This window comes from Phoca vitulina, unplaced genomic scaffold, assembly GCF_004348235.1.
Source record: "Phoca vitulina isolate PV1807 unplaced genomic scaffold, GSC_HSeal_1.0 scaffold10, whole genome shotgun sequence".
NCBI lineage: Eukaryota > Metazoa > Chordata > Mammalia > Carnivora > Phocidae > Phoca > Phoca vitulina.
In genome coordinates, this window is record NW_022589713.1 from 4,677,241 (window position 1) to 4,701,847 (window position 24,607).

A 24,607-nucleotide genomic window follows, 5' to 3' on the forward strand; every position below is an offset into this window, starting at 1 on the left:
TTTTCTAATCTTTAAACAAACAAAGAGACGTTCCCACACATCCCTTTTAAGCTACAGCTCTCTCTCCATGGACAGCCCCAGAGTTGAAAGAGCCAGCTACACCTGCTGGCTCGCTGCAGCTCCACACCTCCTGCTCACTCCTCAACACACTGCAATCCAGCTTCCACGCCCACCACTGCGAGGACACCACCCACCCGATGATAAACCCCTGACTGCTTCACTCATTAGTCATTCTATCTTTCAGGAGCACTCAACCGGGCTCACTGACCTTCCACCAAATCATCTGACGTTTGCCAGGTCATTATGGTTTTCCTCCTTCTTTCGTATGTTTTGTTTTTTTAAAAAAGTCTTCTCTATGGGTACTTTTTCCCTAAACAAGATGAATGGTGGTGGTGTTCTTCACAGTCATGTCCCAGACTCACTACTCTTCTTACTCTACACGCTCTTTCTGGGTCATCTCATCCACTCTCCCAGCTTCAGAAATCATCATATGTCCATGATCCCCCAGTCTCTCCAGTGAGTTCCTGACCTGTTTATTCAGCCAACTTGAATATTCTGTAAGAACATCTAGTATCACATATCCAAAATGCAGCTCATCAGCTTCTCCCTATGTTTCTATTGTAAAGGTAAATAAGAGCATCCATCTAGTTGCCCAAGCCAGAGACCATATTCCTTGACTTTGATCTTAAACACACTCACCCAATCAATCTCTGTGCCTACCTCTCCAATATTATATATTGCTTCTCTACATCTTACTATACATCCATAAAGGCCACTGTCACCTCTAGCCTAATCAACTACAAAAGCCTCACAACTGGTCCCATCCCCATTGTCACCTTTACAACACATTTTTTTTTAAAGATTTTATTTATTTATTTGACAGAGAGAGAGACAGCGAGAGAGGGAACACAAGCAGCAGGAGTGGAAGAGGGAGAAGCAGGCTTCCCGCGGAGCAGGGAGCCCGATGTGGGGCTTGATCCCAGGACCCTGGGATCACGACCTGAGCAGAAGGCAGACGCTTAACGACTGAGCCACCCAGGCGCCCTGCCTTTGGGTTTCTACACGTACCTGAGACACTCTCTTCCCCCCGCCCCCAAGCTCTGGTTCAGAGCTCAGCTTGCTTTAGGTTTCAGCTTAAACATCACCATGTTCTTCACTACCATGTCACTCCCCATCCTTTATTGTAATTCTTGCTTAACACCTACCTTCCCCTTTATACAGCATGTTGCATGATGGCATTAACCACAACTGTCTTATGTCTGCATCATCATATTTTCAGGGGTTGGCATCATGCCTGGCACAGTTGTTGATACTCAGTAAATAGCTATTTAATGAAAGAATGAATAAACGACTATCCAGACACCAAGAGAAAATGAGATCTCTATTGGCCCTTACAGCAAGACTGCATAAAACAATAAAAATACTAATTTCATTTGAGTGCAGCAAACATTATTTTGTTTCTCAGCTACCTAAAGAATGCTGTGCGAATGGCTTTGAGAACTCCCAACGTTTAGCATCAAACCCAGATGTGTACTCTCCCGAGATGCTGAACAGTTTACTGTGTGATGAGCTAGCTATTCAACAGTTACCTTGCTCACTTCCTTTAGCGCTCTTTTGCAGACCTCATACTTCGGAGAGTCCTTTGGTGTTTTCTGACAGATAGTCTGCAGTGAAGTAAAAGAAAAACAAAAATCAATCAGTTTATTTATTTAGTAAAATAAAACCAAGACCCAGCCCCATCCTCTTACTCATAGCAAACTTAACAATGCTGAACACAACATTATGGATGAGTATGAAGATTACATTAAAATCCAATGACAAAACTAGGAAACAGTCTTTAAATGCACAGGATCCAAGTAAATCCAGGGAACGATTAAATAAGAGAATGGACTTCAGGGGTGGAGGAACCTGGTTTCAAATCCAAGTTCTGTCCCTTACTAGCTATTTGTCTGTGGGCAAGTCACCTACCCTGTCTCTATAAGCCTCAGTTTCCTCATCTGTAAAATGGGGATAAAGCCAACTATGTCACAAGGCTATTGTCAGGATTAAATGATAATACATGTACAGTTCTTTATGAGTGTCTGTCATACAGTACGCCCTCAATGAATGATAAAACTAATTATTACCATCATCATCATTACTCAAGGTAACTATGTTTGTAGATAATACCATTGAATAAAAAGATCAAGAAAAACAGGGGCGCCTGGGTGGTTCAGTCGTTAAGCGTCTGCCTTCGGTTCAGGTCATGATCCCAGGGTCCTGGGATCGAAAAGCCTGCTTCTCCCTCTCCCACTCCCCTGCTTGTGTTCCCTCTCTCGCTGTGTCTCTGTCAAATAAATAAATAAAATCTTTAAAAAAAGAAAAACAGGCTGCCGGATTTTCTCTTGATATAGTTACACCGCAATTTTTGTTAAAATGCTAAAATTGACTTCAAGGAGGGTCAATTCAAGGTAAATGGGGATACAAATAATTTTTGAAACCATGTCCATTCAAGGCCAATGGAATCATTTTAATTGTTAAAAATGTTCATCTCAATTGACAAGTTTAACTAACTCTCCAAATGAAGTAAAATTGAAGAGACTATGCTTTAAGTACATTTAGATTCTGCCAGGTGGCCAGATTCTCACATTTGGGAAACTGATCATGGCAATAGGCATCAAACAGAAGTGGAAGGTAAGCTGGGAACTGGTATCTTGAATGTAAGTGAGTACTAGGCCTACAAATCTGAAAGTCAGGTGTCAAGATTGTTGTATGTGCTATTTGAGAAGCAGAGTGTGTACCATCTGTGGGCTTTTGTTAATGGTTCTCAAATTTTTTACTATGGCCCACTGTAAGAAATCCATTTACGTTAGCATCCAGTACATGTGTACATAAAAATGAAAAAAGGTTTTTAAAAAATAATAACTAATCATATTATGAACTGTATACATATCACATACCACACATTCTATTCTATTATTTCACTTTTTAAAAAAAATATTTTATTTATTTATTTGAGAGAGAGAGACACAGATAGCAACAGAGATAGTGAGGGAGCTGAGCAGGGAGGAGAGGGAGAAGCAGGCTCCCTGCTGAGCTGAAGGCAGACGCTTAACCAACTGAGCCACCCGGGCACCCCTGTTGCACTTTTTTAATAAACGCTGCTTATGATTCAAAAATAATTTCATGACCCACTAATGTGTACAGAAGCAGTATGAAAAATACTGGTTTATGTCCCTGAAAGCAGACATCCTGAGTCCTGAGCTGTCTTTGCACACTTCAATTTTATGTAAAATTTTGTGCATACTGCATTTTCTAGAGAGAATGACTCTAGCTTTACTCAGAATTTCAAAAGGGTCTCTGACCCAAAAAAGTTTTGAGTCCACTGGCCATTCATGGCATTAACTCTCCAACATGGTACAACACAGTATGTTAGATTCTGTGAGTCCCAATGCATTCAAGCAATTTTCCCAAAATTAAACAGAGAAAATATAGAAGGCTGAGAGATCACAGCATATACAGAATCTAAAGAAATATGCCTAAAATACATTTTCAGTTGAAAAAGAACCCCGAAAATTCTTAACATTGCAAGAAATGTTGTATTTAGAAAGTACCCATTTCTTATTTTAAAAATATCAAAATTTGAAATATTTCTCTAGATCAAAGTTTCATATTTTTATGAAAGTGTTAGTAATCTTATAAACTCTTTTTAAATGACTTTTTACTATGGATAAAATCTTATGGAAGAAAGTACAGTAGCTGCTCCTCAGTATCTTTGAAAAATTCACAATGTTTACATAACTCAGGACAAGCCCGTATACTATATACACGAATTTAGTGAAAAAAACACTGAGTGCCTATTATTGTCAGGCTTAACATTTACTACTTCATTCGTTTTCATGTCAATCCTTCAAGTACATATTATACTTATGCTTCAGATGAAATTAGGCAATTTGTCCGGGATCATATTGTAAGTGGGAGAAGCAGATCTTACCCCAAAAGGCACAGGGCTCCAAGGACACCAAGTTTACCTATCAGAGTCCCTTCTCTCAAAGTGCTGTGGGTGTTCAGATGGGGAGGAAGATGTATCTGTTCAGGAGGGCACTGAGTAAGGCTTCATGAACGAAGGAGCATTAGAGCTAGTGCCTGAAAGACGTGCTTGTTTTAGTTGTAAAGCTGAGAAGTGACAGCCAACGACAATGTGAACAAAGATGCAGAGTAGGAGAGTCAGGGAAGAAGTGTGGATGGAACCTACAAATAAACCTTTTTTAAGCCATAATTTGGTTTTGATAACCTGGCTGCATTCTATCCTTAGACATGAGAAATGTTGATCTCAAAAAAAAAAAAAAATCAGAGTGCTAAAGTTTCAAAATTCTGCAAGTTTTCCAATATTCACAAGGAGAGAATCACAAGGGAAGCATATGAAGGTAGTAAATTGAGGTGAAGCTGGAGAGCAGCAGGGTGTTGGGAATTCTGAAACAATGACCAACCCCCTACCCCCCCAAACCAGCCAGCAGAGCCAACAAAGTGACTATGATCACAGGCTTTTACTCACTGCAAAATGTCAGTGCTTTTAGAAAATCTCTGTGAATTTGTAATGGAATATGGAAAATGGAATTTGTTTTGTAACCTTACTCAATCATAATTTTTTGGTGTATTTTTATCCTCTGTTTTGACATGCAAAAATCAAGTATGTTGAAACTGACATTTACATTATGATCCAATTTTAAAGTAAAACTACAGCAAAATATTTTAACTTGATCAAAAAGATACTATTTGGCCCACTAGCCGGTTGGGAGCTGTGCTGGGCCACCTGGTTCTTCTCTCGTAGTTGCTGCTGTGGTTCCAGCCCAGCTGATGAGCAGGGCCCCCCCCCCGACCCTGCCCACCCCCACCCACCTGCCTCACTGTCCTCCCAGCTGCACTTCAGACCAGACAGTCTCTGCTCACCGCCCCCAGTCATGGCCACCATTCAAAATCAAAACCCTTGTTTTCTTCGTGAACGTTCCCTAAAACAATAAGGACGCTGGCCTTTGTGCAATAGAAAATAAGGGCAAGCTCATGCCTTCTAATGCTGAAGAGTATCTCATCCCCATGTGCAGTAGAAGCACCACAGCCTCTTGGAACCCTCCAGGGAAGGGATCTTGGTGATTAATCTGAGGAAACTGAGGCTGAAGACATTAAGTGACCTGCCCAAGGTCACATGCCTAGTGGCTCAGCTGGAAATGGAATCCAAGCCTCTTGTCTTCAATAAGCCAATATTTTTCCCATTTCAAAAAGTGTTAAGCAAGTGATATAATCTGAAATCTTTGGAGTGCCCACACAAGCCTAAGTTGAAGGTAATTTCCAAAGATATTAAACACAGTGAGACTTCCCAACTGAACAGCACCTTTTCACTTAGTTGGAGGATTTTAAAGAAGAGATATAGCACATTGATTTAAGTGAAATAAGAATAATTTTCTTAACCAGATTGATAACAGCACAGCTACCCAAAGAGGAAAGAGCCATTAGATCATGTCTTACGTCCATTAGCAGGGGCAGGCGAGTCACCCTCTGCATGGGGAGAATGAGGAAAGAGATCATGGGTAAGTTCCTACAGTCTTCATGGGACTCAATTCGTGATAGTACTTCCTTAAAAGATGGGTTGGTGGCTCTGAGAAGAAACAAAGAAAGAAGAAATTCAAAATACGTCCTCCTCAAGTTAAGAAGTAAAAACATATCACAGGCATACCTCAGAGATATTGTGGGTTTGGTTCCAGACCACTACACTAAAGCAAATATTGCAATAAAGTGAATCAAAGGAATTTTTGGTTTCCCAGTATGTATAAAAGTCACGTTTACATCACACTGTGGTCTATTAAGTGTGCGAGAGCATTATGTCTTAAAAAAAAAAAAACGATGTACATACCTTAATTAAAACACACTTCGTGGCTAAAAAATGCTAACCATCATCTGAGCTCTCTGTGGGCCATCATCACTGACCACAGATCGCCGTAACAAATATAATAATAATGAAAATGTTTGAAATATTGTGAGAATTACTAAAATGTGACAGAGACACCAAGTGAGCAAACGCTGTTGGAAAAATGGCGGCGACAGACTAGCTCGATGCGGCGTTGCCACCAACCCTCTGTTAAAAGTGCGATAAAGTGAAGCACAATAAAACTAGGTATCCCTGTATAAAATGTGCTTTAAAATTCATATATTATGATTTTTAATATATAAAATGACAAAAATTACATAGACACAGATGGCTTGTCTGCCTTTTATAGTAACAACTGAATATAAGATAGGCGTTTAAGATAATATGAACAGTAAGAAATGTATGAGCTAGAAATTTATAGAAGTGGGAAGTAAACAAATGAAGGGGCAATGGTGTCAGAATGGTGAACGCTATCTGTGAACGGATCAATTATTAACCAGCGTACAGACTAGATCTCCTATCTGATAATCTATATGCATTCCATTAAAAAGATAACAAATGATGTTTTAAGTCACTTCTCTAGCCCCAGATGATAATCTAAGAAAGAAATATCAGACTGGATTTATTTACTAGGAGGCTTCTGGCCTTTTTCAAAGCTTCTGAGACAGAAAACTTTCTGACCATGCCAGCCAGAATATTTCTCCCCTCTCAGCGACATAAGAACAGTGATAATATTGCCACAACATTTTTATGGAACTTAGCAAGATGCACCCACAGATATGACCTCACATGGAAACACCCATACAACTTTTAATGAGGGCCAAGAGGGGATTCCCATAAGAACGGAGTCTCAGAAGGATCTTCCACTTGCCAAGTAACAGACCAGAGTCAGTCAAACCAAGGTCTTCTGACTTTCAGTGGGTGCCCTTACCCCCAGATCTCTTTCTCTCTCACCTCACTTCACCCACGAGGAGCTCTGAGGAGTTCCCTTATAACTTACAACAGGGAGGGGACAGGGGGATGGGACTGGATACTGTCATCCCATGACAGGGGGGCTGGATACTGTAATCCCATGTTGGGGAGCAGGGGGAGGGGACTGGATACTGTAATCCCATGTTGGGGAGCAGGGGGAGGGGACTGGATACTGTAATCCCATGTTGGGGAGCAGGGCGAGGGGACTGGATACTGTAATCCCATGTTGGGGAGCAGGGCAAGGGGACTGGATACTGTAATCCCATGTTGGAGAGCAGGGGGAGCCGGAGAAGCAGGGAAGTGGAAGTTGTGACCTTTTTAAAAAAATGTATTTTGAAAATTAAATGTTTTGGTTCATAAATCAGTAAATACCTAGAATAGCAAATTAAAAGAAATGACACAGCAATGTTTTATTTTCATTTTCTCAAATTGAGGAACTTTAAGTTTCCTTACCTGCTAGCTTTCAAAGGATTTTTAGTAGGTTAAAAAAAAAAAATCAAACTCCAAACCAGTTGCATATTTAAATCACTCAGGTCCTGGGACCCTCACCCCCAAAGATTCTGATTAAATAGTCTGGGATGGACCCTGGGCATCTATGGCATGTTTGCTTGTGTTCAAAGATGCTCAAGCATTTCCAGTGTGCAGCTAGTCACTGCCCTAAATGTAAATTCACAATACTTGCAACAAAACCCCTGAAAACACAACTACTATTTTCCATATGAAAGCTCAAATGATGGTATCATTAAGCTAATTCAGATAGAATTTTTATTTCTTTTTTAAAGATTTTATTTTTAAGTAATCTCTACACCCAACCTGGGGCTCAAACTACAACCCTGAGATCAAGAGTCCCATGCTCTACAGACTGAGCCAGCCAGGTGCCCCTAGAACCTTTATTTTTTGAGTTACAGGAGTACCTATTCACCTTTTATAAATCCTGCAAAATAAAATAAAACAAAATGAAATTTAGCTCTAATTCAAGGCTTTGCTTTCAAACACGTAACTTGCATCTTCTATCAGTTATCTGGGGTCCCAGGGCAGGTGGGGGATTAAGAAAAGCAAGGGGTGAGATCATGCCCCAAGAACATTTGGCAGTGTCTAGAAACATTTTTGGTTGTCACAACTGGAGTGAGGGGCATCTAGTGCACAGAGGCCAGGGATGCTCTAAAAACATGCCACAATGCACAGGACAGCACCCACAGCAAAGACTTATCTAGACCAAAATGTCAACAGTACCAACAAACCCGGCTCTGTACTTCAAAACCTCATCTGGGGTTGGTTTCCCACGCAGCCCACACAAGCGTTTCATGAGGGTGTGGAGGGAGAAGGGGCACAATCAGCCCTTCCCAGCGACTTGGGAGCTTCAGTGGACTGTTCCTCTCAGCACCAACCCCAATCCCTCCACAGGGGCTCACACATTGCACAGCAGCGGACCAGAGCTCCACGCTGTGGTCATAAATGCCACAACCCATGGAGGGGGTATGAGTAATAATAGCCGTCAGCCCCCAAACGGAGTTTATGGCAATTCACACTGCGCTGGAAAACAGATAGCTACGTGAGATAAACAGGGTCCCCCAACATAAAACAAGACATTACTGAACAATCGCTGACGTTTAAGGTTAAAGCCATACACATCACATCAAAACTCTAAGTAACCTAAATAGGACAAAGGGAAAAAGGTGAGGAGGGAAATTTAAAGCTTCATTCTTTTTTGTTGCACAATTAAAGCCTTTAAGAACATTTTTCTCTATTGCTTTCCTTCAGACTTTCCCTTCTCTCCTCACTTCTAACTACCCAGAAGGAGAAAATCAGCAATTCCTATAAAAACTTAATAGAGTTGTCACCTGAACGGAGGAAGATTAGAAGAGTAGAGAATCTGGATCCTAGGACTAGTTCAACTCAAATACTTGCTTGGCCTCAGGCAAACTACTCAATGGCCAGTTAATGGCTTAGAAAAATGGGAGTTTTAGAATGATGATCACTCCTGTGTCTTGCAGCAATTTAAAACAACAACAAGGAAAACAGTAACAGAAACCTGTAATTTCATAATCGCTTTAGAGAGAGAGTTGTCCACAGACTAGATTTTCTATTCAAACACCCTCACCCTGAAAGCAGTCCTGGGAAACAGCCCATCAGGAGGCATTTCTAAACATGATGTAAGAGATCAATTAATTTCAATCAGTGTAACCTAATTAAAGTGCGGTTAGGCTATTCACTTAACATTCAACAACATCTCTTACAACAATTTCTGTAGTGTGCGTTGTTGGTAGACTTCGTTTGTGCAGTATTTCACATATGGGTCAAATGTGGACGCTGTGTGCTTTTCCACAATGTCACTTATATCATCTATGAAGATATTATTCTGATGTCTTGCTTCCAACTCTGTAAAGAATCTGGAAAAACAAAGAAAAGCATTTACATTTTCTTACATACACTTGAAAAAAATCAAAGATTATTCTCATGTAATGTTACTATATACAGGATTTGGAAATATCAACAGTGCACAATACCAACTCAAAGAGATACAAGACAAAACTATAAAGATTGTCTAAATTCAAATCTATCATATTAACATCTTATTACTTCGAGTGTTCAACACTGATAACACAGGGCACTTCTGTGCATTCAGGTATATTTTAGAATGTACAGATTTCACTATTTTTCCAAGAATTCCCTAGATATTGGAGGGGGTGCAGTCATGTTTCCATATTTTATTGTATTGAAAAGCCTATGAGCAAAACATCTAAATAAGTACTTAAAAAACAAGTCTGAGGGGCGCCTGGGGGGCTCAGTCATTTAAGCGTCCAGTTTCGGTTCAGATCATGATCTCAGGGTCCTTAGATTGAGCCCTGTGTTTTAGAAACATAGCAAGTGATGGTCTTAAAAGCAGGACTGCTTTTATAAATTATAAAAAGCGAGGAGCCTGCTTAAGATTCTTTCCCTCCCTCTCCCGCTTCCCCTCCCCCACTTGCGTGCGCTCTCTCTCTCTCTCTCTCAAAAAAAGAAAGTCTGAAATAAACCTAATTCTGAGTCCTTTTTCTGAAAATAATCATATTATTTTAAATCTAATAATATGCATGACATTTAAATGTACTCAGAAATTATTAAAATTGCATTTTAGGGTTGCGATTTGGGGTGTGATTGTATGTATATGGTGTCCAGTTCAGTGAAAATTAAATTTCAGATAAATGAGTTATTTTGTAGTACAGGTAATGTGCAAAAATAGTGAATGGGACGTCTTGAGCATCCTGTATTTTATCTGGCAACCCTAGAGGGCAGCCAATATTAATAGCACATCAAAATCAGATATTTGAAACAGGTTTCTACCCAGAGCACTGCTGCTCAAAATGTAGTCCATAGACCAGGCATCTAAGAGCTTACTAGAAATGCAGAATCTCATCATCCACGTCCGTCCCCCCAGTCCGAACCTGCATTTTATCAAGATCTTCAGATGATTCGAATACACAGTAAAAGTTGAGACAGACCTCCCCTAGAGCACACTTACTGTCCGTGTTTGGAGGGATAGGAAAATCTGCTAGAAAGAACTGTCACTGTTTGGCCAAAGCATCTTCCAAAAAAAGTGTAATGAAGGTGAAACTAACAGTAATTTCTAATGTTGACCTCTGGAACAATCATACAAGAGAAATTTAGTTTTCTTTTTCTTTTAAAGATTTTTATTTATTTATCTGAGAGAGAGAGATAGAGAGAGTGCATGCACACAAGCAGCGGGGAGGGGCAGAGGGAGAAGCAGACTCCACTGAGCAGGGAGCCCGATGCAGGGCTGGATCCCAGGACCCTGGGATCATGACCTGAGCCGAAGGCAGACGCTTAACGACTGAGCCACCCAGGCGCCCCATGAGAAATTTAGTTTTCTTTTTTTTTTTTTTAAGATTTTATTTATTTATTTGACAGAGAGAGACATCGAGAGAGGGAACACAAGCAGGGGGAGTGGGAGAGGGAGAAGCAGGGAGCCTGTTGCGGGGCTCGATCCCAGTACCCTGGGATCATGACCTGAGCCGAAGGCAGACGCTTAATGACTGAGCCACCCAGGCGCCCCAGAAATTTAGTTTTCAATAACCTCTTTAACATTCATCACATCATCACTCCTAACTGGTTTGCTGGGTGGACTCCAAATACAAAATTCAAGGCTGACAGTGAATGAGACAACAGAAATTTACGCAAGATGATTAATAGTAAATATAAGCTAACATTTTCTCACATTTGCATCTCAGTTATTTTCAAAGAATACTCCGGCACTCAGCAATAAAACAATCCAGATTTTAAGAGGTTTTGACTTTACACATTTACATGTACATTAAGTGCATTGTAGTATATACTGTATTCGTTTGTCATCATTTACCGATTTTATTTTAAACGTTTCCATAGGACCTTAAAAGATGAAGAAATATACCTTAACTCCTAGAAGACTAAAATTACTTATGCTCAGAGAAAGCATAGAAAAATTTTTATTTCCTTTAAGGAGGATTTAGGGAAAATAATCAGTAGGATTCCAATCCATAGATGTAACTGGCCTAGTTATCCAAGCCTTTTGTTTAAAACAGCAAAAGAAAAAACTTAAAGCACACTTGGCTGGGCTATTTGCCTTTCCTTCCAAAGGTATCAGGGTTAATATGCACAATTCTTAAACAGTAGGTTAGAAATACCAAATTAGGGCGCCTGGGTGGCTCAGTTGGTTAAGCAACTGCCTTCGGCTCAGGTCATGATCCTGGAGTCCCTGGATCGAGTCCCGCATCGGGCTCCCTGCTCAGCAAGGAGCCTGCTTCTCCCTCTGACCCTCCCCCCTCTCATGTGCTCTCTCTCTCATTCTCTCTGTCTCAAATAAATAAATAAAAAATCTTTAAAAAAAAAAAAAAAAAAGAAATACCAAATTATGTTCCAAACTAGCTTCATATCACTTTGTCAAGACTGAGTCTATTAACATTTAAGTACAATATCAAACACCCTCCTAAAAGTTTCAGCAATTGCAAAAACAACCTACTCCAAACCCCTATGTTTGCTAAAGGATATTTAAAAGCCATTTCTTAAAAGATATTCTCTATATAGACTGGTCCCTGTATTCAAGAAATCCATGTTATATTGGGAAGGTAAGGCTGATAAACACAGACGATACAGAAAGAACATGTATGCACACAACCACATGTTGGAACATATGTGCCTAAGGGCGTGCTGTCAGTACCTTTTTTTTTAATTATATGAACTATGTATGTTTTTAATTGGGGTAAAATATATGTAACATAAAATTTGCCATTTTAATCGTTTTTAAGTGTACAATTCAACAGCATTAATTACATTCACGATGTTGTAAAATTTTCACCACTATTTCCAAAATACTTTCATCACCTCCAACAGAAATGTTATACGCATCACCTAATAATGCTCCATTCCCCCTCTCCCCAGCCCCTAATCACTTCTTTTGGGGGAGGGGGGTCTAAGGGGGAGGGAGAATGAGAATCTCAAGCAGGCTCCACACCCAGTGCAGAGCCCAACATGGGGCTCGATCTCACAACCCTGAGATCACGACCTGAGCTGAAATCAAGAGTCAGATGCTTAACCAACTGAGCCACCCAGGCATCCCCTTCTGATCACTCCTAATCTACTTTCAATCTCTATGAATTTGCCTATTTTTAATCTCATATAGGTGGAATCAAAATATTTGTGCTTTTTGTCTGGCTTATTTCACTTAGTGTAATGTTTTCTAGGTTAATCTATGCTGACACATGTAACAGAACTTTATTCCTCTTTATGGCTAAATAATATTCTATTGCATATATATATATATATCATATTACGCTTATCCATTCATCTGTTGATGGACACTTAGGCTGTTTCTACCCTTTGGCTATTGTGAATAAACGATACTGCTATGAACATTTGTGCCCAAGCATCTGTCTGAGTCCTTGTTTTCAAGTCTTTGGCGCTATATACCTAGGGATGGAACTTTAACCTCACTGACTCTGCCAAAAATAGTATATATCAAGAAGTCACAGTATAATACCAAGAACCAGTACAGAAGAAGCTGAGTTATATGCCAAGGAGAGATGACTTCATTAAATGAAAGTTGAACAGGAAATTATCCTTTCCTTCCCAACACCCATAGATGAGTAACCCATGGGAAGCATGGAACCCGTGAATACAAGACCTCTAACAGAGGCATGCAGTGAAAAGTCCAGAGGGCCAGTGACTGATAGTGAGGAAAGGCATGAGGAGAATGGCATTAATGGGAGCAGGGGGGCAGGGGAGACAACATAGCTATAGGCACGAATCGGGAAACTGGCACTCAGTGGGGCTGAGGTGTTGACCACAGGAGGACCAATGGCAGAGAATGAGGGTTGAAAAGCAGGTCAGGGCCAGACTGCAAAGGCTTGACTGTATGCTGAGGAGCTTGAGCTTCATCTGTGGACAATGAGAACCACTGGAGGTGATGAAGACAATCAATCATCCGATCAGAGAAAACTGGGGTAGAGAAGCGGTAGAGTACAAGTTGGGGAGAGGACAGACCGCAAGCAGGCCAGCGAAACGGCTAATGTGGGCATCAAGCCTGGCAGTGGGAAATCAAAAAGAGAGGACACAGAGTAGGGTAACAATTTGGAGGGAAAGTTCACAGAAAGAAAAAAAAAAAACTCATCAGATGGGAAGTCAAGGAAGATGCTGGGATGTCTATTCAAGATTTCCACCTGGGCAGCAAGGGGGGTGCCACTGAATTATTCACAAAGACAGGGATTTAGGAGGAGCAAGGGGAAGCAAGAAGGAGCAGTTTAATTTTGCCTTAGACACGTCAAAAGGACAGCTAAAAATACACGTCTGTGAGAATTCAGAGCCACAGGAGTTCTAGGTAGTATGTAGTCAGGACTAGTTCACTTTTAGCTGGTTTTCATATAAATGCAAAATATTTGTTCATTATTTTAACTCCACGTGTCTTTCAGGAAAATGTTCAAAGAAAACTGAAAAAATAAGAAACCATTCATAAGGTCATTATCATGTAAATCTAAGAAATAAATGTCTCAGAGGCAAATAGTTCTTACCATTTCTTGTCTTTAACTATTATAGTCTGAAGGAATGCAAGTACATAACCAAAAACAACAGTAACTTGGCTTTTCCCAATGAAAAGGAAAATTCATTTATTACAGTAAAAGCCTTGCCAAAGTACAAGATTAAAAACAAAGCACTAATGAAATATGTGTTTATGCTACTTACTTTAATATACTATAAACCAAGCCACCCATCTTTTATTTTGACATTAGCATAATTAAGACATAATTTAAAGCTTCCTATGTTAAATTATCTATTGGTTATTTTGGCAAATTTGCATATTTCACTAAGTGAGCTGAGCTACAGAAAAACAAGAAAGTTAATACTGAAGAATGAGATATTATTTCAATAACCAAAGATGCTGGAGATCCAAATCAAACCTGAAGCCAAACTAAAAGCATTCTGGTTCCCTCAATGAAATTTAAATGAGTTTGTGAAGTAATTTGGCTTATTTGAAGGACAACATTTTAATGGAAATGTATTTCAGCCCTGTGAATTTTTTCATCTCTGTAGTATTACCAAGATGATCATGTTTTATAAACAATCATGTTACACAACCTTTCTCTTTTTCTTTCTTTTTCCCACTAAAATTCTAATCTCATCGCTAAAGTCTAGGTTTTGAGAAACCTCTGATGGACCAGAACAGGCTTCCTGGAAACACTGCCTCCTACCAGAAACCCAAGTGAGCCCTGTTTGACTGTTGACTCACGGGCACCATCACGGCCATGCTTCAAATGATTGTGACCTGCCCAGGTGAGCTCCCCAGCTGTGCAGAGAATGGTCAGACCCCCAAGGACATCACGGTGGCCTCTCAGGAGTTGGGACTTCAAGATGACTTAAAGACAAGTCTATGGTAGAAAAGCTTAATCATGGCCTGTATCCTTTTTCCTCTAATACTTCCTAGAACTGTAACAACTACATATTCTCTAGGCTTTTAGTGGCTGCTTTAGCAAGTGATGGTCTTAAAAGCAGGACTGCATTGTGGGGTAAAAACAAAGTCAACAATGAGGTAGCTGTTTTTGATATACTCGGCACATGTCCTTTTGTTAGCTTCCCCTTCTCCCTTCTGTGATGGGTAGAAAAGACACAAATGTGAGCTATAAATATACCCATACCATACTAACAGCCTTCTTAATAGTCAATCAGTAATGTGACTGGCGTGTCAGACAGGAGTGTTCCTCATAGCTCTTGAGGACTGTAGGGTAAATCTACCAATCTATAGGGGAGATTAAAATGTATTTAATGTAGACAACAAAGGTGATTCAATCAGTCAACCAGCAAAATCTCCTCCCATGTGTCTAGCTCAAGGTGACAGGCTTTGGTAGATGTCAAGGAGCAAACAATTGATATATATGACCACCAAGCCCAGTGCTACGTGCTTCCCATATATACTGCCTCATTTAATTTAATCTCCAAGCCTACTTCTTGAGATGGCAATTAGACCCATTTTAGAGATGACAAAACCAAGGCTAAGAGAGCTCAAGCCAAAACTCAAAAACAACTGAGCCTCAGTTTGAACCAGAGTCACAGCTTTTCTGAGTCCAGCACCCGTGCTCAAAGCACCCCTACTGCTTCTGCCCACAGATGCCCGTTCAGCTTGCCTGTGAGCAACAGCCATCCTTCAATCTAGACATCCAGCAAAAAGACTAACAGCTGGAGCTGAGAAAGAACCGTAGTATTTTCCAAGAAGACCAGCTGTCGAATCATCTCAGCACGTAAATCACACATATCAACATAGTAAAGCCTCTCACCGTGGATTTATGCTGTGGCAAGATCCTCAGGGCAGCGGAAAAGCTGTCAGCCACCCCAGGGGCCGCCTCCAGGGGAGTCAGTCAGGAAGGCCACAGCTAGTGATGTGTTCTGGTCCTGGCTGATGCACCAGAAGCAAATGCTGGTTTACAGGTGCCCTGTGAAACTCAGTCATTCATTTTTTGCCCTCCTTGTACCCTGCTGCCCTCCACTTTGCCTACCAAACCCCGGCTCATCTCGGATTAAATTTCATCTCCTTCAAGAAGCTTTCCCTGACCCTCTGGGCTGGGTCATTTCATGTCTTTATAAACCCCTTATACTTCTCCTTTGGTTTCCCTACTATGGTCATAACTAATTATATTATGATTGTGTTTACGTTTGTCTTTTTTAGCAAGATCTAGAGGACAGGGACCATGTCTCCTTTGTTCAAGTATCTGATCCTAACCATAGTATGACCAAAAAACCTGGCCATAGTACCTGAAACAGATTAATCAAATATCTGATGTGAATAAATCAAATTTGTGTTTGAAATAGAAAATTAAAGATGAAACATGTTCAAGTAATTTTTTTTTTTTACTGGTATTTTACCAAACATGTAATACCCACAAATTGGTCAGTCTCTACTTTGCTTTACTCACTGATAAATCAAGTGAACATGTATTACTTTTTTTTACCACAGACTGGGTTCCCAGAACTATGCTAGGCACAGTGAGGGTCACCAACCGATAAAGACACAAAAGCCTTTTACAATCCTGTCAAGTAGGGTCACCAAAATGAGACCCAGTCCAGCCCAAGTCTCTTCAGTGCCAGCCACACTCTCTGAAAAACCTACCAGCCTTGCCCCTCCCCTACCCAATTTAGGGAGGATTCCAGCTGGGCTAAGAAGCATTCAGCGCTCTAGCTGGAGAAGCCCAGAAAGTAGGGCTCTGGTTATAATCACTGCTGTCCTGTGCCCTTCCTGGAATGGCACTCTTTCAAGGTACGTTTCCTTCATTAATATCCATCTGCCGAAAGCAAACTCAAATCATTCTTGGACTTCCTCCTCACTTGAATGAGCTGTCAATCGAAACAGCTGCAGCATCCCACCAGAGAGAGTCATATTCACTTACGCTGGAGAAATGCAACATACCAGGCAGGTTTCACATGTCTAAGTTGCTGTTATATAATAAAATATCTTCACTAAACAAAGAAATATTCCAGATAAGTGGCAGCAACTATTTGCTGCTAGAAATACTTTCCTAACAGAGCACCAACAGAACATTCTGTACTCTACCAAAAACGAATTTATATTCTGCTGTAGATAAGTGAGATCTGGGGCTTGTTTGTTTGGGGCTTTGTGTTGGTGGTCATGTCGACACTAAAGATCAGCATCAATTTCTTTTAAGACGACTCTGGATTGGGGAAAGCAGTGCAGGACAAGAGTACGCCCACTAACCCATGGCAGGCATCGCTAACCAACTGTGGCGCTCTGCCCAGATGCACAATCTGCTCTCCAAGCAGACATTCGAGATCAATCAAAATAGATGAATAAGATGAAGTTTCCCTACGAGTCCTTCACCAGACTTGCAATGATGGCAAATGTGTTAATCTGACAAAAATGGAGGGCTGTTGCTTCTCAGTCAGACTGCCCTACATCGTGACCGGGTAAAGGTCTCACAAGGTTTCCTCCTTAGCAGACTATATATCTTGTCATGCTCTATTTTAGCTTTTCCTTCTGAAATTTTATCTCTGAATGGATAAGGGATAAGGGTTGAAATTAAGAGTGGTTGGGAATGCGAGATAAAAAAAAATTCTAACCAAAAAATGTTCTGGTAGCCCTAACTCCCATTCTGATATGATACCTCCTGCTTGATCCTTAAAATCTCTAGGATGGTTTTTGTGAAGAGATTCTTATCATCCTATGAAAATCTCAAAGATCAGCCTAGGCATAGGACAGAAGAGACTGGGGTGAAAGAGAGAAACTAAGGGTTTTCTTACCCTCAATGCCCCACAACACAGAGCTTGCTTGGGTTTAAATCCTGCTCCCCCGGGTACCTTCAGTTCAAGTCACCTAGCAAATCCCAAAAAAGGAGGGTGGAGCTGGGGGCCAGGTAAGAGAAAGGCAAAGAGAGACTAGAGAGCTAAGTGCCCCCAAGACCCCTCCATATCACTTAAGGCTCCCCTTTAATTAGTTCTTCCTCTCACTGATAATGTGCATGTTTGAAGGAATAGAAACTGGACCATATCAAGATAGGAAAACCGTATTTTAAAAGTTCTTGCGGGCACCTGGGTGGCTCAGTTGGTTGAGCGACTGCCTTCGGCTCAGGTCATGATCCTGGAGTCCCTGGATCGAGTCCCGCATCAGGCTCCCTGCTCGGCAGGAAGCCTGCTTCTCCCTCTCCCACTCCCCGTTTGTGTTCCCTCTCTCACTGTGTCTTTCTCTGTCAAATAAATAAATAAAATCTTTAAAAAAAATAAAAATAAAAGTTCTTGCAATTTTAATGCCATTAGACTATTTTCACTTAAAAATGAGAATTTAAAGTATTTACCATCTGAATCTGCTTCACAAACATATATTGGAGGAAAAGGGGCTTGTTCCCATGGTAACTTACTGCGTGCTAGATTCTCTTGTTTCAGTGCTACTCTCATGCATTCAAGCATATTGTAATTCTCCCAGAATGAGGGTCACATGCTAATGAATGACAGAAAGCATGAGCCAGTCTTCTTATCAAAATGTCCTTAGAAGAGACGAATGCTGCTGTATGAATGAATGGGCCTGTGATGCCCTGGGTTATTATGGACAGTTTTACAGTTTTTAATTTTTGTTTTATTTGAGCACAACTATTAATTTCCACACAATGGAAAATCACTCCCCAATTTTATATATACATGACCATGGAGATGGAGACCAAGTATGCCTGGTTCATCACTTGATCTCCAGGACCTAGCAAAGAATAAGCACTCAATAAATGTGCTGAACGAATCAATACTAGATGCCTGTTCTTCCCCCTTGCCCCTCTGTTAAAGTGCCATCTTCCAAGGAGAGCAACAGTGAGTGATAATACGAAGCAAGTATCCACCAGGTGTGATTTAATAACTACATTAGATTACCAGGGTCCTCATGGCATGGGTGGGCTGGGGCCAGGTGGCTCTGAATACCTCTGCTGGTTGGCAAATACCGCACATGCGTGTTTATGCTCTTTACGCAGCATCTGAGATACTGGGTTTGTAACCTCAAGAATAATTCCGCTAATCCATTGCCTGGCAAAAATCTTCTGAAAACTCAAAACCTAGGCAAGATTTATGACTTCAGAGGAACTGTTTCCTTTTATTAGATGATAGTTACATAACCAATTCTCTGACCCGTTTACCTTGGCTACCTAGAAGAATACTACTGTGCTTAACCCTCACTCCTAGTAACACGAGCAGGAGAGGTAGCTGAGCACATGGGCTGTCCTCATCACTACCCGGTTTTCTATTTCCCACTTAAATGGCCACACTCATTTCCCACTCAAACATGTCATTTACCGTAAGTTGCCTTGAGCCTTTTGTGGATGCAGTTGGGAATATAAATTATCAATTATAAACAAACCAGGAAAATGTGGATTCTTGGTGGCTGCTGGGAAACAACACCAAGAATGAATTTATAGAATACTGGAACAAAGTCAAGTAAAACAAAACAGTCTTCATGCTGAGGCCCCCTTTCCTATTGTGGGTTGGTCATTCTGGAATAAAATCAGTACACAAAAGAACACGCTTCTCTTCAGGCACTATTTCCAGATCCTTTTAGGTGGTGCCCACAGTATTTCAATCAGAATTCAATCCGCAAAGAGGAATGACATTTAAAGTAAGCCCCAAATCTTTGCATCTCCATTTTTCTTTCTTAATCATGCCCCCAAAAGTTGTCTTCCTAAAGAAAGAAATGCTTCCTATGGCTCCCATCAATTTCATCAAAAAGAAAAAGGGACCAGGACACAATTTAGAAAAACTATAAAGGTCAGTTTCCTAAGGCATAACACTCTAGGAAAAATGATGCTTGTCTATGCAAGGGAAATAGAATTTCATACCCTCTCTGACATTTTTCAAACCCGCTCCAGTTTACGCAGCAGCTGGCTCCAGTCCCCACCCCACCCCCTTCGGACAGCCCTCTCCAGCTTTCATCAAGGACTTCTAAAATGCTTTCCTTTTAGAAGGTTATTAGCACTGGTTAGCGAAGTATCCAAAGAATAGGATCTATGGGATAAACAAATTCTCATCCTAGTAAGTGGATCTGAGATAATGATAAATTTCTGTTTCTTCATTTAGTAAAACAAAACGAACAACTGAATGGAGAAGAAGACTGGGTCAACCTTCGGTCCTGCCACACACAGTCATCAGCCCCAAAAAGACCACCAGCATCACAGCAAAGAGGGAAACACTCCGGGAAGAATGGAATAGAGCCCACAAGGCCAATGGGAGAGGAGCATGAAGGAACAAAAAGAGGGAAAGTGAGATCATTAGCCTCCAAATCACCTCCTCAATACCAAAGACCAGGGTTCCTGCTTCTTCTCTTTCTCCGTATTAGGGAAATGTAATCTCTTATCTCACAAGTAAACTCTATTATATAATAATAGCTGTAAGTGAATACACTTCCAGATAAAGTCAATTTCACATACACTGTAGCAAGGCCAAGTGTGTACCGTTACAATGCACCTCTGGAAAATGTGTGCAGGCTCAGGAGCCAAATGGCCTAGGTTCAAATGCCGGTCCTCTCTTTTATTAGCAATGTAACCTTAGGCAACTTGCCCAACATCAGCAAGTCCTATTTCCTCATTTGTAAAATGGGAATACTAATGGTATGACCTCATGTGGTTCTCATGATGACTGAATGAATTAAAATGTTAAGTGGTTAGAACATGGTCTGGCACATGGTACACGTTCATTAACATTAATTATCATTTAAAGTCCAACAAAAGCCTTTCTCTCCTATAGGAATTCACAGAATTCACAGATCTTGTAAATAATGCCAGTAAGCAGTCTTGCTTTTCCAGTCCACTCTGTTCAAGGACAGCAAGCCTAGTTCCTATATTTCCGTCAGTTAAGTCTGGGTGGGCGGGTATAATATAATCCTGCCATCCACCAAAAAGGCTCAGAATCTCAGGGATGCACGTTCTCAACAACTTTTTAAATTTCTTAATAGGTACTTATCAATGACAAAATTAGAGGAGGATCTAATCGGTCCTTTTGAGGTCCTAGGCTTTGGTACCTCTTCAGTGAGTTGCAAAGGGGAAAGCAACAAACTAGGGCAAACTAACCATTTTCTGCCGAGAAGTGGTAGAACATTACTTTACACTGTAAGCACTCATGTCACAATGAAGAGGCTTTAAGCTAAGCAAGGCATAGACACACTTGGCAAAAACACAAAAGGCACCGTGTTTCTGTGTAGGGCTCCCTGTGGCAGGCTGAATGAATCATGGCCCCCAAAGATGTCCATGTGCTGTGAATATGTTCTGTTACATGGTAAAAGTGACTTTGCAGATGTAATTAAGGATCTTGAGATGGGGAGGTCATCCTGGATTTATCCAGGCCCAGTGCAATGATAAGGGTCCCTCTAAGCAGAAGACAGGAAGATCAGGATCAGAGAGAAGAGGTAAGGATGGAAGCAGAAATCAGAAAGAAAAGAAAACACAATGCAGTTGGCTTTAGAGATGGAAGAGAGGGTCATACGCCAAGGAATGGGAATGCAGGGGACCTCGAGGAGCTGGGAAAGGCCCAGAAGCAGGTCACCGTCTAGAGCCTCCAGAAGGAACTAGCCCTGGTGATACCTCGGGTTCAGCCCAATGAAACGGACTTCAGACTTCTGACCTTCAGAATTGTAAGAGAAAAAAATGAGCTGTTGTTTTAAACCACTAAGTTTGGGGCGCCTGGGTGGCTCAGTCATTAAGCTTTTGGCTGAGGTCATGCTTTGAGCAGGCTCAAAAGTCTGCTTTTGGCTCAGGTCATGATCCCAGAGTCCTGGGATGGAGCCCCGCATCGGGCTCCCTGCTCGGCGGGAAGCCTGCTTCTCCCTCTCTCACTCCCCCTGCTTGTGTTCCCTCTCTCGCTGTCTCTCTCTCTCTGTCAAATAAGTAAATAAAATCTTTAAAAAAAAAAAATCTTTAAACCACTAAGTTTGCAGTAATTTGTTACAGCAGCAATAGGAAACTAGTAGATCCCCTTAATCCATTTTGGAATCTCTGTCTTCGAACCCCTGTTCCTTCTCCAATAGCTAATATCCAGTCTCTGCTTGGAGGCCCCTCCATTACTCATGGGCCTGACTTCAGAGCTTCATCAATTCCAGAAAGCGAAGGTCCGAGACTCAGCTCCCTCTCCTACTCATTCACTCAGTGACTGTTCACTGAACACCTACTATGTACCAGGCTCTATTTTAGGCACATAGCACACACAGCCCAGGGCAATTCCCATAAAAATCCCCTAGCTCCTAGGGAGATGAGCTCTCCTTGCTCTACTCCTTCAGGGCCTACTGGAGGACTGTACAAAAAAGTGTTAGCACCACTGATGAAAAACTGATGAACTGATGAACAAAACACTTTCTCTTTCAGGTCCCCCAAAAGACACTTCAAAAGGTAAGAGACTTTAGTATTAGGTAACTGCCGGAAAGGAGGAGGGAGATGGGAAAGTGAGGGAATGGATGGTATGAGCAAAGATGGGAACCCACAGCTCGTGCCCAGGGAAGGGGGTGGTGGGCCCGAGGGTTTGTGAATGGTAGACTTTTAAAGGAGTCCATGACGCAGAAAAGTTTAGGACCACCGGCTTTGTATAATGAAAACAGCTGATGCAGAAAGATCCTCAGAAACTGGGAAATTACTGGAAGATGAAATTATAAATGTAGCCCCGGGCCTAGACTGGGAAGAACCTGGAGTTCCCATGGTAAGCAGTTTCAGTGCCTTCCTTAAGTAATAGAGGACGACAGAGATTTCTTCTATTTTAGGAAAGTAAGCAGGAGGTAGCCGGGGAAGGAACAGGGTGTAGGGCTGAAGACTGAACTGTGGTGTAAAGAAGAAAGCAAGGAGGCCAGTCACAGTCTACGCCCATAATCCACATAGGAGAAGAGGAGTCTGGCAGTTCCTCAAAATGTTACCGTAAGACCCAGCAATCCCCCGCCTAGGTATATACCCAAGAGAAATGAAAACATGTTCACACAAAAACCTGCACGCAGATGTCCATGGCAGCATAATTTATAATGGCAAATAGAAGAAACAGTCCAATGTCCACCAACAATGAATGGATCAATAAAATGTGGTCTCTCCATACGATGGAATATTACTCCGCAACAGAAAATACTGGCACATGCTACAACATGGATGACCCCAGGATGAACCCATGGATGAACATGTTACATTAGGTGAAAGAAGCCAGTCACAGAGGACCATATATTATATGATTCCCTTAATATGCAGTATCCAGAAGAGTCAGATCCATAGAAACAGAAAGTGGACTGATGGTTGTCTAGAGATGGGAAGTTTGGGGGGAAAATGGGTGTTGGGAGCTAATGGATACAGCTTTCTTCCTGAGGTGATGAAAATGTAAAACTGATTGTGGTGATCTCTGTTCAGCCTGTGAATGTACTAAAACCCACCAAATTATACAACTTAAACAGATTATTTGTATGCTATATGAATTATTCTCTCAATAAAGCTCTTTAATAAAAAGTGCAACAGCTGGGAAATGGACAGAAGGGGTAAGAGCTATATCCATTAATTTCATTCATGTATAAAGCACTGCCTTTTCCTACTTTCCCAGAGAGTGCCTGTGTTATGTGTTTGGTCTCTTTTCAAGTGACTCTTCTGAAAAGTTCCGGGATTTAAACAATATAAGCGAGCTGTCCTGGTTGAGGCAGGTCAGGAGGCCCAGAGTCCAGTTGTTTGGCCTCCCTGACACCCCAACTGGCCAACCCTAACACGCCTTCAAGGGATTCCAGGCCCCATGGAACACAATCTGAAACCACTCCACAGATCCAAAGGGCTGAGAGATGTGGGAATGTTAAGCATCTCTGTAGGGTCATTGAGAGGGAATCTAGCCAAAATCTCCCTAGCCACACCAGGCAATCGGGCACAGTATATCCCCAGTATATCCACACCAAAGCAGCCCTGCCCCACTGCACGGGCCTTTGACCCAAGTAACAACTGTTAGCCTTCTGCTCCCTCACCAGACAGGATTCCTCAGTGAGAGGGGACAATGGTTTCATTTATGGAAAGCTAAGAAAGGTTTGCTTTTACACCCTCCCATAAGACTTTCAGAGAGGTCCAGTGATGGCAATTTAGTCCAGAAGAGTCCAAATGTTCCAAAAATTTTACCTAGTATTTGACCACAACCAAGATGCTTACTCTCTTTAATAATGCTAATTTGAGGATCATAAGGCACATTATCTATTCCTTTAGAGAAATTTCTATAGTATATGTACTTCTTAAATCTACATGTGCTGCTGCCAGGCAATAATTTATAAACTGTGAGCAGTCACATTTCACCAGTGTTTGTGTTCTCTTTTATGCATGCATCCCCTCCTCTTATTTCCCTACCTTAACGTTGGCCCCAAAACACACTTCTTCTGCAATGGTATTTTCTTCTTCATGATACCTCCCTTATCCCCCCCCCCGCTTTTTTCCCCCCCTGCTTCAATCCACTTTTAAGAACCTACCAAAATTCCTTCTAAAAACTCTGGTCCCGTCCTCCCCTTCTTCTAAACCACTGACGGAACTCAGCTGTCCAAACCAAATTTCTAACTGTTGGCTTCTAACCACACAACTCCCTCTAAGAAAGGCCCATGGATGCATACCTCTTCTTGGTTCCTTCCCAACCAGCTCTCTGAGCCACTTCTACAAAGCCAGTCTACATGCCTGCACCCACCTACATACTGTGGAAGGACAAGGTCACTGCAAAATCTTGCATTGCTTGTGAAGGATGTTCACACAAGATCAC

General features: G+C 41.4%; 1 protein-coding gene across 3 annotated transcripts in view; it reads right to left on the reverse strand.

The window, feature by feature from the left end:
• The window catches only part of ARHGEF26 (Rho guanine nucleotide exchange factor 26), a 118,386-nt gene that overhangs the window by 44,021 nt on the left and 49,758 nt on the right, over positions 1–24,607 (reverse strand). For all 3 annotated transcript variants that reach the window (XM_032408408.1, XM_032408407.1, XM_032408409.1), the window contains 3 exons: positions 9,112–9,264; positions 5,503–5,632; positions 1,590–1,664 (listed from right to left, as the gene is read on the reverse strand). In XM_032408408.1, coding sequence (XP_032264299.1) covers positions 1,590–1,664; positions 5,503–5,632; positions 9,112–9,264 — 358 coding nt within the window. The remainder of the gene's footprint in view (positions 1–1,589; positions 1,665–5,502; positions 5,633–9,111; positions 9,265–24,607) is intronic.